Source organism: Musca domestica, unplaced genomic scaffold (genome assembly GCF_030504385.1).
Source record: "Musca domestica strain aabys unplaced genomic scaffold, Musca_domestica.polishedcontigs.V.1.1 18, whole genome shotgun sequence".
NCBI classification, from domain to species: Eukaryota; Metazoa; Arthropoda; class Insecta; order Diptera; family Muscidae; genus Musca; species Musca domestica.
Window position 1 is genome coordinate 11,056,901 of NW_026712238.1, and position 19,512 is coordinate 11,076,412.

The following is a 19,512-nucleotide window of genomic DNA, read 5'->3' on the forward strand; positions in this document are numbered from 1 at the left end:
ATTTTTATTTTGTTAAATGTTCCTATAAAGAATTGGTACGTGCCCAGTTCCACTTTGCAATTTTCACAGTTTTTATGTTCCTAACACTTTTCTTCAAACGGTCTTTTTGAAAATAGGATAACAAAGTAGTGACGGTCTTTAGTTTATCTAGAAGCATTTGAGATTACTGTTTTTGTCTCAGAATTGGAACAATCCTGTTGCAGACTTAATTTTTGGTTGTTTTCTCAGGAAGAATATAATGAATCAAAGGTCACCGAGTGAAATGGTCCTGGACCTTGAGACCTTTCTGAACATTGTGATGATCCTGCGTGAAAAGAAAGAAAGAAAGTTGCATAGCATCGGTATTAGATGTTGGTAGAAAATAAAAGCAGGCGTCGAAAAAAATTTTCTAAGGCCGGCGTTAGAGCCAATGTAGCCTTCTTCCGAAGTAATATGCAGCAAAGGACTCTCAATTGTGCAGGATACCCAATTCTCGCACGATCTGCAGTATTCGACGTTAGAATTATGTCATTTGGACATTCTTGATCGGAGGTTCCAATAACCTGTTAATACCTCTTTCATTATCCGAAACATTGTTTGTTTCATACTTAATAGAGCCTGTGTTCTATGCATAGATATGTCTTCCTAAATTTGATTTGATATCTTGCATCGTGGTTAGTCGTGCAGGCTCGCTCTAGCATTCTCCCTGAAGAGTAGTTTCAATGCTTTGTCGTCGACCTTGAGGTCTTTTGACATTCTTGACAGTTTAACGACTTTCCCATTTGTTGTTGTTGAGTTGTTAAACCTGAAATTGTCCATGGGTTGATTAGAATTCGGGTCACCATATGACCGATAATCGTGTGAACGTCTACAAAACTATTCTTATATACCTACATGTTTGCCCGAAGTTTAAGCATTTTTGGGTTGGCGATTGTCTCGCTTAAAATGTATTTGGTATATCTGCAATTTATCAGCAATTTTCGAATTTAGGATTATTGTAATATTCGATATGTATGCTGTATGCTTCCCACATGCATTAAATTGGATGATTGCAATCTTTCGAGGGTCACCTATGGAGCTAATCTTTTTTAGGTTTCCGGAGAATTTGGTTCAGGTTATGTTAGTTTCTCCAGAAGCTTTGTATTGTCATTGCGTAGAGTATAGATTTTTTTTCATTTCCTCGGACCTTCAAGCCACTGATTATTTTCTTTCTATATTATAATGTTTTATAATAGCTGGATATGGTCTGCCCTGAATTGGGCTGACGGGGTTTTTCAAGAAGGTGTAGCAATAAAGATTTATAGCCATAAATATATAGGGTTATAATAGTAGAAATGGTGAACAATTTATGGTTTACCATTAGAGTCCCTTGGCGAAATACCAGATGATTACGTGTTTATTTTCGAAAGGAAATTGAGATTCTGAGTTGAACTCCCTTAAACACGTAGCGAAAAAACTGTTCAATCGCTTCGGTCTATTCCATATTCTCTATGCTAGAACTATCCCATTCAGTTTTTTCTGTTTTGAGGACTTCAGCAAAACTTTGAAGATCCGTTCTTTGCTACATTAGTTTAATCTAGTCTGGAGATAGCGTCTACTTTCCTATTTCCTTCTATGATGCATTGATCTGCTGTACAAACCAAACGAGAAGATGTATCTAGTTTTCCTAAATTGTATCTCAGGACAGAGATACTTTTGATTTAATCAACTCTCTGGACAACTTGCTACGTTGATAGTTATCGATTTAGCGATCTTTGGTTTGAGAATCGGGTCTGCGATCTTAGATTCCAGGATTCAATCTATTTAGCCGCTGTCTCGAACTGTTTTATATAGTTTCGATGATCTATTCTTCGCCCCAGCTTTATTACATTAAGTTTTAGAAAAATCCAGCACCTAATTTTTTCTTTAAGATTACATGATCCCTGTAAAAAGTTCACTGCATATTCAGCACAAAAAAAAACTCTTCATAAAAGAAGGTATTTTTCCTTATTTTGGCAATTATAAGAAGAGAAATTATGCTTACCTCAATGATGACGCTTACCTCAGTGAACTTAAAGACATAACTTTTAGTTCTATTAATTTCCTTGTTTTAGGGTGTTTCTAAAGTGTAGGGCATATTTTTTTGAAATTACCAGAAGTCATACTTCAGTTGACTTTTGAGAATAGTCTTTTCTCGATATATTTTCTTGGACCCTTGGTTTCAGCTTTTTCTTTAAAAATTACTGCTTTTATGATCACCTTATGCTATTAACCAAACTGCTTATCTGCCGTGGTAACCACAAAAAAAAATCCTTCCAACAACTTCCAACGATATTCATGATAAACCCTACCTACACCTTTTTTAGCAACAAGTAAATGTGGTTAAAATAAATAGTTCGGGTACAGTTATAACCACAACAAATCCACACAATCCAAATAATCCAGGACCGACGATTATACAGAGTACGAATGATCAGCATATAACAACAACGGCCAGATTACCGGCATCAACGAAAATTGAATTGTGTCCAGCACCGATAACGCAAATTACCACACATCATCAGCAGCAGCAGCAACAACACCACCAACAGCAGCAGCAACAACAACATCATCAGCAACAACAACAGCAGCATCATCAGCAACAACAACAACAGCAGCAGCATCATCAGCAACAACAACATCATCAACAGCAGCAACATCATCAGCCACAACAACAGCAGCAGCAACAGCATCAAACCCATCAGACACAACAACATCAACAGATTCATACAACAACGAATGCCGCGCAGACCATAGCCAATGCCCAAGTGTGCATAGAACCCATGACACTGGGAGATGTTGATGTTCGTAAAAAAGCAAATGATTTTCGGAATTTTTCTTTTGAGTTTCATTTCCTTTTTTTGTTGCAACAATTAACAGTAGAGAGTCAATATTTTCAAATGAATGACGCCTCACGGCACGTGTTTGTAAAATGCGATATGGAACATTTTGATTGTTTCTGATAGCGTCAGTAATATGACGAGCGAGGGCATCATTCACTCAGAAAAAAATATTGATGTCGTCTTGTGTTCTTTTTTATTTTTGTGCGTTATTTTATTTTTGTTTATGGAGTTTTTCTTTGTTATCTTTTATCTGCATTACCCCTTCGTTTTTGCTACGTGCTTCCTGTTTTTCTTTATAAAATTTCCATACCTTATGATTTTTCTATTGCAAAATAGTATTTTTTGTGTTATTTTTTACTTCTTCATTTTTATTGCTAATGATTTTTTAATGCCTTATTTTGCTTTGTTGTTGTTTCTTTAAAAATAATTTCATTTTTTCGTTTTAATAAAAATGTATGTTTTCTCTTCCATTTTGATATATAGTACACCACTCAAACGGTTTTGTCTACCATACAAAATGCCGATGGCACTGTGTCCCTAATACAGGTTGATCCAAATAATCCTATTATCACATTACCAGATGGTACAACCGCCCAAGTGCAGGGTGTTGCTACGGTAAGTTGTTGATTGATTTAAAAATGATGTCATTTTTAATTTTGTATTTTTTGTCGTTTATTTCAGCTTCATCAGGGTGAAGGTGGTGCCACCATACAAACTGTCCAAAGTCTTGCCGATGTTAATGGTCATGAGAATATGACCGTTGATTTAACCGAAGCCACTGTTGCCCAGGATGGACAAATATATATAACAACTGAAGATGGTCAAGGTAAGATGGAATTTTAAAGAAAAACCAAATTTTTTATAGAGTTTTTGGGGGGTTTTGTCCTTATCCTTAGAAATATGGTAGGGGGTTTTGTGCAACATTTTCTTTAGGTTCTTTATCACAGTCTCTAAGGGAAGACCATCAATAAAACATTCAGAAAAATAGAGTTGATTCCTACTTAACATCAGACTGTTTTCCCAAAGAATTGCTAAATGACCAAGCTACAGGACCAAGGAAGACCAAAAGGTTGCAAAAAAAAAAAAAAAAAAAAAAAAAACAGATGGTCCTGTTATACAATATCATAAAGACTTCGTGCGTACTAGTCGATATTCTTATTAAAAACTACAATGTAGTTATTCTAGTCGATATTCTTTCCCATATCAATTCACAAATCTTTCTCAAAGAAGTTCAAAAGGCTTCCGCATAGAGGTCTGAATAATTACTTATCGAAGACTTGAACATCTTTTCATATAGAATAAGCTCTCAGAAGGCCAGTAAATCTTCCCTTAGACGGCGAAAAGGTCTTTCCACAGAAGTGTGGAAAGTTCTCTTATAGATTCTAGGTCGTAAATTTTATTTCACAAAAGGCCAAAAGGACTTCTCAGAGAGGGTAAAATAGGTTTCTCACAGATGACTAAAAAATCTTATAGAAGACAGAACGGTCTTGTGGAAAAAACCAAAGTCTTACCCATAGAAGAGCAGAGATGCTCTTATCATAGAAGAACAGAGATGATCCTCTTAGAAGAGAGCAAAGATGGTCTTCTTACAGAAGACCTGAAGGGCTTCTAATAGAAGAGCAAAAGAACTTCTGATTGAAGACCAGAAGGGCTTCTCATATAAGACCAGAAGGACTTCTCATAAAAGACCAGGAGGATTTCTCATAGAAGACCAGAAGGACTTCTCAAAGAACTAGAAGGAATTCTCATAGAATATCAGAATAGAATACCAGAAGCACTTCTCATAGAAAACGTGAATGTTATCTCATATAAGACGTTAAGGTTATCTCATAGAAAACGTAAAGGTCTTCTCATAGAATACGTGAAGGTCTTCCCATAGAAGACCAAAAGGTATTCTCATAGAAGACGTGAAGGTTTTCTCATACAAGACGTGAAGGTCTTCTCATGGAAGACAAAAAGGTCTTCCAATAGAAGTCCAAAAGGTCTTCTCATAGAAGATAGAAGAAGACCAAAAGATCTTTAAGTACAGGACCAAAGGGTCTTTATGTAGGTGACCAAAGGGTAGTAGAAGACCAAAAAACCTTCTCATAGGAGGCCTAAAGGTCTTCCCATAGAAGGCTAAAGAGCCTTCTCATGAAAGGCTAAAAGGTCTTCTCATAAAAGACTAAAAGTTCTTCTATTAGAATAACAAAAGGTCTTCTCGTAGAAGATAAAAAATGCGCTCCCATAGAAGGTCAAATGGTAATATCTTTGAAGGCCCGAAGGTCTTCTCATTGAATACCAAATTTCCTCTAGAAGGCCAGAAGGTCATACTTCTTAGTGCCTTCTCATTGGATACCAAAGTTCGGAGATGGACTATACCAATTTATTATGATACACATCCTACAAATGACAAACCGACTGATCCTTTTATATTTATTTTCTGTCAATTCCATACTAATTGTCCCCTATCTTTCTCCATTTCAGGTTATCCCGTTTCGGTTAGCAATATGATCACCGTACCCGTCTCCGCTTCAATGTATCAATCCATGATGGCCAATATACAGCAGATTCACACAAACAGTGATGGCACTGTGTGTATAACACCAATGCAGGTAGATGCTTCTAACAACAACAACAGCAATAATGTTAATAATAATAGTAGTAGTAGCAATCATGATAATGGCACAAATGGAGGAAATGAAGATGAGACAAGTGGCAATGGAAATGGGGGTGGTGCTGGTGGTGTTCCTGTGACACCACAACAATTCCAATGCTATTCAATAATGGCAGCAACACCCATTGCCACGCAACGTTTGTTGGCCCATGGTGGATTGGGTCAGAGTCATAATCTGGTGCAGGCTTTAAATTTTAACAGCAACAACAATAACAATAGCTGTAATAGTAATAGTAGTGGTAATAATAGTACCAACAGTGATAATAGCAGTAGTAGTAGTAATTGTAACAACAATACCGGTAGTACAAACAATAACAACAATATACGTTGCCAAATAATAAATGCATCTAGTTTAGTAACAGCTGCAGCAGCAACAAACAATTCTAGTCAACAACAAAACGCCCAACAGCAGCTACAACACCATCATCAGACCATCATAAATCAACAGAGCCTAACAAATGTTTTACAAAATGCCGGGGCGAAAGTTTTTATTGCCGCCAATCCGGCCCATTTGAATTTAACAGCTGCTAATTTGCTCAACAATAACGATGCCACAACGGCCAACAATAACCACATCAATGTTAAAGCCAACAACAATGGCCAAATAAAATTTGCCACTGCCTTGCCAATTGTTGTTGCCACGGCCAATGCACAGCAACACCCAACGGCAGCAGCAGCGGCTCTAATTGCAACAACAGCTGGTGCTGCTGCTGGTGGAATGGGAGTTACTACTGCTGGCATGGCCAATAAACAACATCGTAGGCGCAATCATGGCCCTGCTGCAGACACGACAAACAACTGCAATAATAGTAACAACAATTATTTGAAAACCGGCCATAAACGTCGTAAACACAACAATATGAGCCAAGTTGTTGTTGTGCCCGTTAAAATCGAGGAAGGTGTTGACATCAACACTTCTACAACAACGTCCGGGGCATCAGCATTGTTGCACTCGAGCAGTGATGACACCACTAATCGTAATAATCATGCCGAAGGTCTTTTAGATATACAAATTGTTGATGACAGCTTAGCTAACGATGGGAGTCGTTGCGGGCGGGGGGATGATGTTGTCAATGATGGTGTTGCTAATGCTGGTGTTGATACAAATCCTGTATCTGCTGCCGGTAGTAGTAGTGGCAGTGATGCGGCGGGTAGTATTGTAGGTGTCTGTGGGGTTGGTAGTGTACGGGTTGGCAATCGCCTACTAAGTGTTGATGTCTCCAAGACCATTAAATTGGAATCGCTAGATAAGTAGTTTGTTTCGTTGCGTCAAGGAGCAATGAATATGAATGGGATTTAGGTGAAATAATAATAATAATAATAATAATAATAATAATAATAATAATAATAATAATAATAATAATAATAATAATAATAATAATAATAATAATAATAATAATAATAATATAATAATAATAATAATAATAATAATAATAATAATAATAATAATAATAATAATAATAATAATAATAATAATAATAATAATAATAATAATAATAATAATATAATAATAATAATAATAATAATAATAATAATAATAATAATAATAATAATAATAATAATAATAATAATAATAATAATAATAATAATAATAATAATAATAATAATAATAATAATAATAATAATAATAATAATAATAATAATAATAATAATAATAATAATAATAATAATAATAATAATAATAATAATAATAATAATAATAATAATAATAATAATAATAATAATAATAATAATAATAATAATAATAATAATAATAATAATAATAATAATAAGAATAATCATAATAATAATAAGAATAATCATAATAAAAATAATTATAATAATAATAAAAATAATTATAATAATAATAATAATAATAATAATAATAATAATAATAATAATAATAATAATAATAATAATAATAATAATAATAATAATAATAATAATAATAATAATAATAATAATAATAATAATAATAATATTTTTATTATTATTATTTTTATTATTATTATTATTATTTTTATTTTTATATTATTATTATTATTATTATTATTATTATTATTATTATTATTATTATTATTATTGTTATTAATATAATAGGAAGGGATAATAGAGAAGGGAGGAAAAGCAAGGAAATTAGAAAAAAATTACTAAGGAGGGAGAGACTTTTTAAATGTAATTGAAAAATGTAAGTGATTCGAACTGATTACGTGATAATCATGTTTTTGGAATACAACTTTTCCACCATTCGTGGCAGTGAAAATATTTTCAATTATTGAATTTTTAAAATCAAAATTCGATTTGATAGTAGTTTCCCATGATTGAATCTTTACGTTTGCATTATTTAATCCATTGCTCTTTTGACGTTAGAAACTGGTTCTTTCTTCACCCCTCTTCCAATTGAAAAATTTTTGAGCCTTGCTCCAAGCCAAATAATTACGGCAATGCTTGTAAATATGTAGCATATAGAAAGTGAAATATTTTTTTCTTCGTTTTGTTTTTAATTTTAAGAATTTAAAAAAAATAGTTTTTACTTAATTTGTTGTTATAAATTAATATTATTATTTTATTGATTTGACACGATTACAAAATGTTTTCATTTCAAATCGTGCCAATATTTTTATTATATTTAAGAATTTTCATTTACATATACAAAAATCATAAGCCATGCTTCGCCATTTTCATCATATTCATCATCTAGTCACCAAAGAAAAAAAAATGAAACTAAATTTGATAAAAATACCAAAAAATGAATTTTTCCAAAAATTATGCCAAATAATTTAAAAAAAATACAATAATTATTTTTAAAGACAATTGGAAATTGTCATAATCGATGTCCAAAACAAAGGCAGTAGCAATAACAGCATCAGGTTTTTTGTGAAAAGTTTACTTTATATTTAGATCCTAAATCGTTAAGTGAAGATCCCACCAAAGTTAAAGAATTATATCACAAATATATAATACGTGCCTATGCATACAGGGTGAGATAAAAAACTGCAACAAAGCCAAGAGCCACAATTTTTACATTTTTTTTTTAAATTTTATTGAATGAAAGCAAAAAATATCGGAAATATCATCAAATTTTAGAATAAGTTTAGATTTGTTCGAATTGGTCACCTTTGGCATGGATTATGGCCTTCAAGCGGCCAATGAAACCGTCCGTCACACGCTGCCCGAATGTTGCTCTGCGGTATTTTGGCCCATTCTTGCTTGAGGTGATCGACACTTTGGTATTTTTTAGTGCCAACCATGTTTTCTAAAATACTCCAGATACAATAGTCCAACGGATTGGTATCCGATTATTTTGGTGATCAATGTGCGCTGGAAATGAAGCGAGGAACCTCATTTTGTAAGCATTCTTGGGTGGCGCGTGCTGAGTGCGATGGTGCTGAGTCCTGTTGGTATGTCCCAGGTCTGCGGCCAAAATGTTCACGTGCCCAAGGCTTTAATGCACCCTCCAGAATATTTTCGCGATAATATTCGGCATTTATTCTGATGTCACAGTCGATTAATATGAGCGGAGAGCGACCATTTTCAACTGACTTCTTTGGCATGTAAACACGATCATTTTGTTCGTTTAGAAACTGCTGGACAACGAATGTTTTCTCATCGGAGGAAACTAAATTCGGCAGTTCACCACTTTCGGCCAAGCGAAGCAACTCTTCAGCTCTTTTGAGTCTATTTTCTTTCTGTTGCGGTGTAAGTTCTTGCACTTTGTGGAATTTCAATGGCTTTACCCCGAGCTCATTTTTCAATATTTGCCGAATGGAATATTGCGATATGTTCAGTTCAAGAGCCAACTTCTTCGCCTCAAAGTTTTTATACCCTCTAGAGAGGGTATACATCACTTGATACGGCCAAAACGTGCCTCATCGAGATAACGGTTTTAGACCCTAGGTCTCTGATCCAAATCCGTATCAGCACATTTGGAGTCGATCTAGCGATGTCCGCCCGTCTGTCTAACTGTCTGTCTGTTTAGCTGGATGGTGCATACAATAACTCTCGAAGGGAGTATCCGATTTGATCCAAACTTGGTACATCGTAATATTGTTGTCAAACTTAGATCGATGATCGGATCGTAATATTGTTGTCAAACTTAGATCGATGATCGGAGATGGGCACTTCTCCTCCTTCTGGTACTTCTGGTAATTTACTGCACAGCAAGAGAATGGATAATCCGATCATGTCTGGATAATGGATAATCTGTCATAACTTGCGAATCAAGTCAGCGATTTTTTACAACTTGCTATTTCTAAATTTTTCTCTCAACCAGAAACCTGACATAAATATGGAATTTATCGGAATTTATGATTTCGCATAAAGTTGGATATAAATGTGTGTTCCTTCGGAACCTTCTCCATAGAGGGTCAACAATTGAAGAATCATAAAAGAAGTCAAAATATATCGAAATAATCGAACATTGGCTGAGGATATACATCTGTCGGCAGAACTGACTGATAAGTTTTAACTTGTTATATGAAAGTAACCTTGATTTATCCAAGTAGAAAATTATATTATATTTCAAAGTCAAAGCAAGAGAAGATGTTCGGCAGCAAGTACACCTTTTTTATTTAATTACCACCAACGTTTTTAGGCTATTATTTTATTGTTAAGCATGCAATCTAAAAACAATTGGAGCCAAGCCAGCCAGGCATCCATGTAGCCTGGCAGTCAGTCAGCCTATTAAGCATGTTGTACTAGTTCTTTTCCTTCTGCACCAATGAAAATTCACCTTTTGATAATTTCATATTTATGTGGAATAATAAGTTGCACCCTATCTTTCACTATTACAAAGCTCCCCCTCTTCTTGTTTCTAATAAGTTAGAGTTGAAAAAAAAAATGTTGGAACTATTGTTTCCCCTCATTGTGGGGGGCAGTAGGCTGGAAGTTTGTAGGACAAGTCAATCCTTTGTCTAGTTTATTTTTATGACCACAAGAAAAAGCTAATTCATTATTGTAAAGGTTAAGAAATGAAAGAATGAGAATAAAAGAACATCAGCTAGCTATTGTTTAAAAACCGACTGTTTTACATTGTTCTATTCATAATAATTAATTGACCGATTAATTGTTGTAAATCTTACGTGGAAGGGCTTATTTTTAATGGAGGGTTATAAGAAAAAATAAAATATAACAAGTTAGCAAAGGCTATAGTGGTGCGGGGCCGACCATGTGATACCCTACAACACTACAATATGCTTGAAGTTTCTTTATGTCCAAATCCATTTTGGAAGATTTCGCTTTCGAAATTATGTCACGGAGCACTGCCCAGATATTATCCTTGGGATTTTGACCAGGGACATTTGCCCAATATTTACGCACTCTGTCGTGCTGTTAGTTGTTGTGGCCCATTTTACAGCTAAATATAATCCAATGGTCATCCAAAATGCTAGAATTCTTCCCTGTCCTTAACTCTCTTCACTGGCAAAATTCCGTGTCGATTGGCTTCCATTGTGTGATCAGGAATTTTTTTCTGTTTTTGTTTCATATTACTGAAAAAGATTAAATAAATGACCATGTCACCCTTGCAGGCCACAAACATATAGCATACTTTTAGGCGCCGTTCAATAAATCTGTTGTAATCAATTTAAAATTAAACGCTTCTGTTAATGCTTTCCGCTACGATTTGGATATCGATTAAATTGAAATGCCAATTTACATAAAAAATATAATTTCTATTGAAAACAACTTGCCATTTTTAATTAGTTAATATCTAATTAATCTATAGAAATTTAACTGAATACCAAAAAACCATTTAATAATTGAAACCAAAGTTGAATTTTAACAATACAAAATGTTTAACATTTACTAAAAAAAACGCTAAAAAGCACATACAATCATACATAAACATAGCAATCATTACATACATTTTTTACTAAAAAAATATAAGATTTTTTTTGTGTAAAAATAATAATGAATTTGAAAAAAAAAGAAAATTTAAATGAAATACAGATTAAGAAAACATGTTCCTACCCAAACCCTCCTAAAAATAAAAGAAAAAGAATATAAGATGAAAGAAATCCTGATTTGAGCCAAAAAGTCCGTATATTTTTTATTGAATTTATTATTTGTTGTTTTTTTTAATTTTATTATTTAATATTAAAAAATATATATATATTTTTTTTAGATTTATAATTATATAAATATTTTTATTTTTACCCCTGTAAAGTAAACAATTGTAGTTAGTTGTTGGACAATTTATTTGTATGTAATAATACTGAAACCAAAGGAAGTTGTGAACCGTTCCATTTATAAGAGAGTGTTCCACAAGGAAAGAATAAAAATTGAATGTTTGAATACGCTATAAAGGAAATCAAGAAAATGTGTAATGAAAAAACAAATAAGCTTCCCTTTTCGACTTAAATTACGAAGATGTAAATTATTCGACAAGACAATTCAGGTCCTGTTGCTTTAGCCAAAAAAGGGAGATATGTGTACAGGATGAGGCCATAATTGATAGAAAAAAACAAGGAAAAAGGCTGTAAGTACGGACGGACTGATCTCCATTTAAAACGATTCTGGCAATTTTCAAAAAAAAAATCCATTAAAAATTCTGTTAAAATCTTTAAAAATACCGAATGTAGCCATTATATTAGGGTCTATACGAAGACGTGGACCTGCATAGGCAACATTTGTTAAAAGCCATTGTAGTACCCATTACGAACTTCAAATGCCAAATTAGAAACAATTCCGGTGCATAATGTCGCTATGATCATCAAAATACCGAATATCGGAGGCTATACGAAGGCGTGGACCTGCACAGACAATTTTCTGTCATAGGCTGTAGCATCCATTACAAACTTCAAACACCAAATTTGAAACAATTCCGGTGAATAATGTAGCTAAAGTCATCAAAATACTGAATATCGGGACAGACAGACTTAATATGCCCTCCACACAATGGCAGAGGGTTAAAAAATAATAATAAATAAAATAAAATTTTCAATTTTCATCATCAATCATTGATTTGTTCCGAATTTTTATTTTAATTTTCATGGTCCGAAAATGTCCTATCAGACCCTTTTCATACCCTCAGCCATATGCCTAGAGAGGGTATATATCATTTGATACGGTTAAAACGTGCCTAGTCGAAATAAAGTTTTAGACCCTAGGTCTCTTTGGACCAAATCCGTTTTAGGACATTTGGAGTCGATCTAGCGATGTCCGTCTGTCTACCTGGTGCGCACGATAACTCTCCGGAGGAGTATCCGATTTGGTCCAAACTTGATACATCGTAATATTTTCCTCAATATCGATTTCGGAGATGGGCAATGTCGGTCAACTCCTTCTGGTACCTGCCCCACAAAAGGTCTGAATTTAAAAAAAAAATATTTTTTCTGCACAGAAAGAGAAACGATAATCCGATTTAGCTCCAAATTTGCAAATCCTAATATTTGCGTCAGTGCCAGGTCTAGTGCGAAAATGGACAATATCGGTCCACTCCATCAAGTACCTCCCTCAGAAATGGTTAAAATTTTGAATAATTACAACTCTTATAAAATGTGATGTAAGAGTTCGATTGTCTTCAAATTTCACATATCCCAATAATTTGGTTAATCAAAGGTCTGGTATTAAGACGTAATACATCGGTCTACTCCTTCCGGTAACTCCCCCTAAAAAGGTCGAAATTTTTCAAAAAAATATTTTCTGCACAGAAAGAGAAACGATAATCCGACTTTGCTCTAACTTTGCGAACCATAATATTTTCATCAGTGCTAGGGGCGAAAATGGACAATATCGGTCCATTCCATCAAGTATTTCCCTCACAAATGGTCAACATTTTGAATAATTACAACTCCTATAAAATGTGATGTAAGGATCCGATTGTCTTAAAATGTCACACTTCCCAATATTTTTATAAATCCAAGATCTGGTGTGAAGATAGAATATATCGGTTCACTCCTTCTGGTACCTCCCTCACAAAAGGTCGAAATTTTGAATATCCACAAAGCTCATAAAATGCGAAATTAACATCAGATTCATTTTGGACTTGGCACATTGGAATATTTCTATCAATACAAGATATGTCATAAAGATGATATAGATCGGACCATTTCTTCTAGTACCTCCCCCGTGAATAGGGTTCAACATTTTGAAGAAAAAAAAAAAAAACGTTCAAAGAAAGCGAAATAAAAGATTTGTACTCTCTTTAAAATTGACACATACAAACATTTTTGCTAACACAAGATTTGTTGTGAAGATGACATATATCTGCGAACCCCTTCTGGTGCCTCAGCCACAAAGGGTCATAATTTTCAACATAACAGGTCATAATACTAACGCTTCCCCTTGTCGTACATACTTTCTATTTTTTGTTTTCTTACTGGCACTAAACAGTCCATTTAATTTATTTTCATTCCCCAAAGAACACCCTCTTTAAAAGTAATTGTTAATTCTTGTCCAACCATTCATTAGCTTTTTTTTGAAAAAAAAAAAAGAAAAACAAACCAAACATGTGCTATAAACCAAATATAAGAGTCCACTTTTTTGGTTAAAACTGATTTTTATTTTTAGTTAAAGAAAAAATTATAAAAAAATATATATTTTTGTTATTGTTATTTTACATTAAATCAAATTTCAATTGATGTGCAATTTTAGCAAAAAATTTGTTTAATTTTTTTTTTTTGTTAAAAAAATCAAACTTCCCACCTTGCCTTAGCCTCCTTTATATACAAACTAATTTAAATATATAAATCTATAATTGTATAGAATTTAATTATATACAATATTTACATTTTAGCTATATTAGAATTTAAATTTTTAGTTGTTGTAACAACATTAAAAAAAGAAATTGATAAAATTTATTGTCCATTAAAATATCTAAACAAATGAAAATTAATTATAGATGCTAATATCTTTGTGTGTAGTTGTTAAATAAATAAAATTTAATTCTTTTGTTATTTCTCATTATCATATTTTTTTGATTGATTGATTAGCTCCTCCGCAAAAACACATGCTATGACATGTGTACATCTTTTTTATTTATTTATTTGTTATTATCAATATTTGATTTAATTTAGTTTTTCAATAGAAACGAATGTGTGCGTGTGTGTGAGTGTATCTTGTCTGTGTAAATTTTGCCAAAATCAGCAAAATTATTTATTTCATTAAAATTTCAAATTTTTGTTTGTTTAAATTAGTAATTTGTAATAAGCCCATCAAATCCTTGCTTGACACAGACACAGATACACCCACACAACAACACACATGCACATACATAGCTACATGCATATGTCAAATATTTATTTGTAAATTTACAATGCTTTAATTTTATTACAAGTTTTTTCTTCTGTTGTTTAATTTAATTTTATGGAATATTTATGTAAATAAATAAACAAGAATTATATTGAATTAAAATTTTAATTTTTTGATATTTTTTATTTATTTTAATTTCTATACCCCCTTCTGTGTAAGTAGACATATTATAATTTATGTAAAAGATTTTATTTTTAATATCCTACAGCACTAAAGAGTATTGGTTCAGGGATTAAAGAGAGTAACTGGCAAAGTATTCGGAAAATTCTAAAAAAGGTAGAATTAGAACAGAGGCCTTTTGCCTTGCTTATCCTTAGCCTAATGGCAGAAAGGCTAGAAGGCATAATTGGGAAACCCCTGGCTTGAATTTAACAGATCCAAATCCAAACACATCTTAACTAGCACCAGAGAATGGTTGATTCGATCAATATCATGTACCCTTACCATTTGGTACTTTTCGTACAATTATAGTACACATTTCCAAATCTTAATCTCAGTTACCACCAGTTATATAAATATCAATTTTCAGGATTTCAGCTCTATTATTTCACTTCATTAAGCACTTTTCGGACAATTAAAGTACAAATTTCCAAAACCACCACCATATCTCAATTCCAGATACCAACAGAGACCTAAATATCAAATTTCGGGATTCCAGCTTTATCCCTTCACCCACTACACAATTTAGTACCACTTAGTACTTTTCGTACAATTAAAGTACACATTTCCCAAAACCACTTCCATATCTCAATTCCAAATACCAACAGAGACCACAATATCAAATTTGAGGTTTTGAGCCCTATCTCCTCACCCACTATCAAATTTAGTATCATTTTGTACCTTTCGTACAATTATAGGACGCATTTCCCAATGATCGCCAAATTTCTAACAACGTTGCCATCAGTAATCTAAATACCAAATTTCAGAATTTTACATCTATCCCTTCACCTAATACCAACTATGATGCCATTTAGTACTTTTCGTACAATTATGGTACATATTTCCAAAACCGCCTCCATATGTCCAGGCATCACATTTAACAAATTTCAGATTTTAACCACTATCTGTTTACTCAATACCAAATTGTACCAAATATAGTACCATTTTGTTCTGTTTGTGCACTTGTGGTACACATTTCCAATACCAACTACTTATCAGAAACCACCACCTCTTTACAACCAAAAGAACTGCAATACAAAATTTTAGGTTCACCCATTTACCCAACTGTTTCAAATTCAGTACCATTTAGTACAGTTCGCGCACTTAGTACACAATTCCAAAACCACCTTCATATATTGAACTTACTTTCCAAACTTGATTCTCATACCAAATTTCAAATTTCTAGCTCTTTTCGTTTACATAATTCCAAATAGTACCATTTTAGAAGTTTAGTGCCTGTTTAGAACTCTTCGTAGCCTTAAGGTTCGATTTCCAAAAAACCCTTTGGTATTTCTATTCTGCACTCCATCAATGACTCTCATTTCCCATTCTAGCTCATTCCGTTTGCCCAATACAAAGTATTAAACTTTTGGAACATTTTAGTACTTTTAGTACAAACTTCCAAAAACCTAGTCTTATCACACGCCTACGTACTAAGACTCTCCCTCGTACAAAATTTCAAGACTCTAGCTTCAGGCGTTAAGTCTGTAGGTTAATTCTCGGTCAGCCAGTCAGTTATTTCACTACCCTACAGTATTTGTGTAGCATATTTTTAGGCGTCCCCCCCAACTTTATGAACTGTAAAAGTCACTGGCCTCATATTGATAAAGAAAATTGATCACAGCGCTGCAGGACTGGTGTAGGATACAAAAAAGTCGGCCTTAACCGACTGTCACCCTTTTTTTATCATTTGAATATATTTTTAATTTTTGTTTCTATTTTCAGTTATCAAGTTTTCATTCGATTTTTGAGTTGCATTTTCTATTGGATTTTTGTTTTAAAACATTATGTTATTCCTTTCGGATTTATCACAAATGGACCCGACAATTCAAAAAAAGGACAATGATTACATCCTTAGATAAGCCACAAAAATTTTAAACATTATCTCGCCTTACACTTTAACCATCTTTTCTAAACCATTACTTGTTTCTTTGTATTACAGGTTGAAAACGGCGATCAATTGGAAACAATTAACATCTCGCCCGGCATGCATCAAATGATGATTCAAGGTGCCCCCGGTGAGCAACCCCAAGTTTTACAAGTTGTTAGTCTAAAAGATGCCACACTACTATCGAAGGCGATGGAGGCAATTAATAGCGGTAATGTCAAGGCAGATGACACGATTATAATGGAACAATAGAATACGGCGTTTGCCAAAACGATGGCACAACAATTACGAGCAACAACAACAACAGCAGCAGCGGGTACAGCAACAATCGAATCATCACCCAATATACAATTTATACAAATCTCGAATTAAGGAGTTATACAAAGTGATGTGAGATGGAGGGTAAATATATGAAGCCATAGCATGTATGTGCCCGCTAAAGGAATGAAATATTGAAGGAAGTACATTTTCAAAAAACCTTCATTGTGTATTTATTTTGTAAATTTTTTAAATTTACTTCGCTTCTTAACGATCTCATTTTCCCTAATTTGTTGGATATTTCATATGTGTTTAGGTATGTGTATATATTTATCTAATTTTAAGTACCTGAAAAGCTTTTATTTTTCTATTTGTTTACTCGTTTTTGGGTAAATTAGTTTGTTTTTTATTTGTTGTATTCGACTTGTTTTATGTATTATGAATTTGTTATTATTGTTTAAGCATTTTATGTTATACTATATTTGTTTTATATTATTTTCGTTTATATTTTGTTATTTTTTTCGTTTATGCATTTTTATTCTTTTAAATATTTTTTCAAGACTTGAGATCGATTTAAATTTAGATATGGTTTGTAAAATTATTTAATATCACACCATGCTAAAATGTCGTATGATCTAAGCTTTTGAAGCTACCTACGAAATTCTCAAACCTTTATTAGAAAACATTAATTTCTATTGTGAGTTATACTAATGAAATTCTTGCAAAATGCCCTGAGAGAAACATCGGATATAGGATTTAGAACACTCCCTAGCTTTTATGAGTTCTTTGATATATCTTATGTAATTTTTATCAAGGTAAAACACTATGTGAAATCTTACATTATGACCAAATCGTTTGTCCTTAAAATAATTTAGATTGGGGTATAAACCCAAAATACAAAATTGTAGATAATCAATGTACCAATTTTTGGATGTGTGAGGTACCAGATATAGCACGCCGAAATATTCCACTTCATCTAATACAGGTAAAAATATTGGAACGTTCAAAATTTAAAGGAAATCGAACATTTATATCCATCCATTATAAATTCCGATGAATTACATAATTATACCAGGTTTCCGGTTAAGAGAAATATTTAGACATAGCAATTTATAAAGAATCGCCTAATTGTTTCACAAGTTTTGATAGATATAAGTATTGGAAATTGTGACCCTTTGTGGGTGAGGTTCCAGAAGGGGTTGACAGATATATATCATCTTCGTAAACGATCTTTCGTTAGCAAGAATATTTGTATGTGTAAAATCTGAAGATAGTTGGATGCTTTTTGAGCGCTTTCTTTGAGCTTTTATGTTTTTCAAAACCCTAAACACTATTTGGGGGAGGTAACTGAAAGAATGGACCGATCACTACCCGGTTTATAACACATCTTGTATTGATTGAAATGTACCTAGTCTGAATGGAATCGGATGTTAATTTCGTGTTTTATGAGCTTCATGGATACTCAAAATGTTGACCCTTTGGTCAGGGAGGTACCAAAAGGGGTGGACCAATGTATTCCAGACCTCGGGTTAATAAAAATATTTTCATGTGTGTAATTTGAAGAGAACCGTATGCCTATTTCGGATTTTATGATCGCTTTTGTTATTCAAATCTTTGACCCTTTGTGGGGGAGGTGACCGATATTGTCCATTTTCGCACCTAACATAGCACTGACGCAAATATTAGGATTTGCAAAGCTGGAGAAAGATCGGATTGTCATTTCTCTTTCTGTGCAGAAAATATATTTTTTGAAAATTTCGTTTCCTTTTGTGGGGGAGGTACCTGAAGGAGTAGACCGATATATTCCATTTTAACGCCAGACCTTGGTTTAATATAAATATTGGAATGTGTGAAATTTGAAGAAAATCTATTACCCATCTCCGAACTCAATCTAAGTTGGACAAAAATATTATGATGCACCAAGTTTGGACCAAATACAAATACGGATACTCCCTTCGAGAGACAGACAGACAGACGGATGGACGAACATCGCTATATCGACTCCAAATGTCCTGAAACGGATTTGGCTTTTGAAAGTTTCAAAAAACAAAAAAAAAAAAAAAAATTATTAAATAAATAAAAAAAAAAATAAATGATTGTGAAAGTAAGTAGTGAGGTAATTACTAATCGAAATTTGAGCTGTAGATCTGAATGGTATTACAATATTATTAATAATGAGATAGCAGAGGAAACTGGTGGGAAGCTTCTCAGGCAGACGCACGTTATAAAGACAAGAGGATACGAAAATATGCCCCTGATTTAAATTGGCATTCCATCAACTTTAATAATTTTGTATTTATACCCTAAACCACAAGATGGTCAGGGTATTATGACTTTGTGAATTAGTTTGTAACATGCGAAAGAAAACAAGTTCCTTTTGATGATCTGCATATTCTGAGTCGATTTAGGTATGTCCGTCCGTCTGTCCATGTATTTTTGTAAACAGTTGCATTTATTGGTCGCATTTATTGCTCGATCCA

At 33.1% G+C, this 19,512-nt stretch overlaps 1 protein-coding gene across 1 annotated transcript in view; it reads left to right on the forward strand.

The window, feature by feature from the left end:
- The window catches only part of LOC101888441 (DNA-binding protein Ewg), a 28,142-nt gene extending 21,346 nt beyond the window's left edge, over nucleotides 1–6,796 (forward strand). The window contains 6 exon segments of the mRNA XM_020038472.2: nucleotides 2,325–2,576; nucleotides 2,579–2,680; nucleotides 2,682–2,801; nucleotides 3,324–3,455; nucleotides 3,522–3,666; nucleotides 5,307–6,796. Of these exon segments, the coding sequence (XP_019894031.1) occupies nucleotides 2,325–2,576; nucleotides 2,579–2,680; nucleotides 2,682–2,801; nucleotides 3,324–3,455; nucleotides 3,522–3,666; nucleotides 5,307–6,751 (2,196 nt within the window). The 3' untranslated portion in view covers nucleotides 6,752–6,796.
- Nucleotides 6,797–19,512: the final 12,716 nt, after the last annotated feature.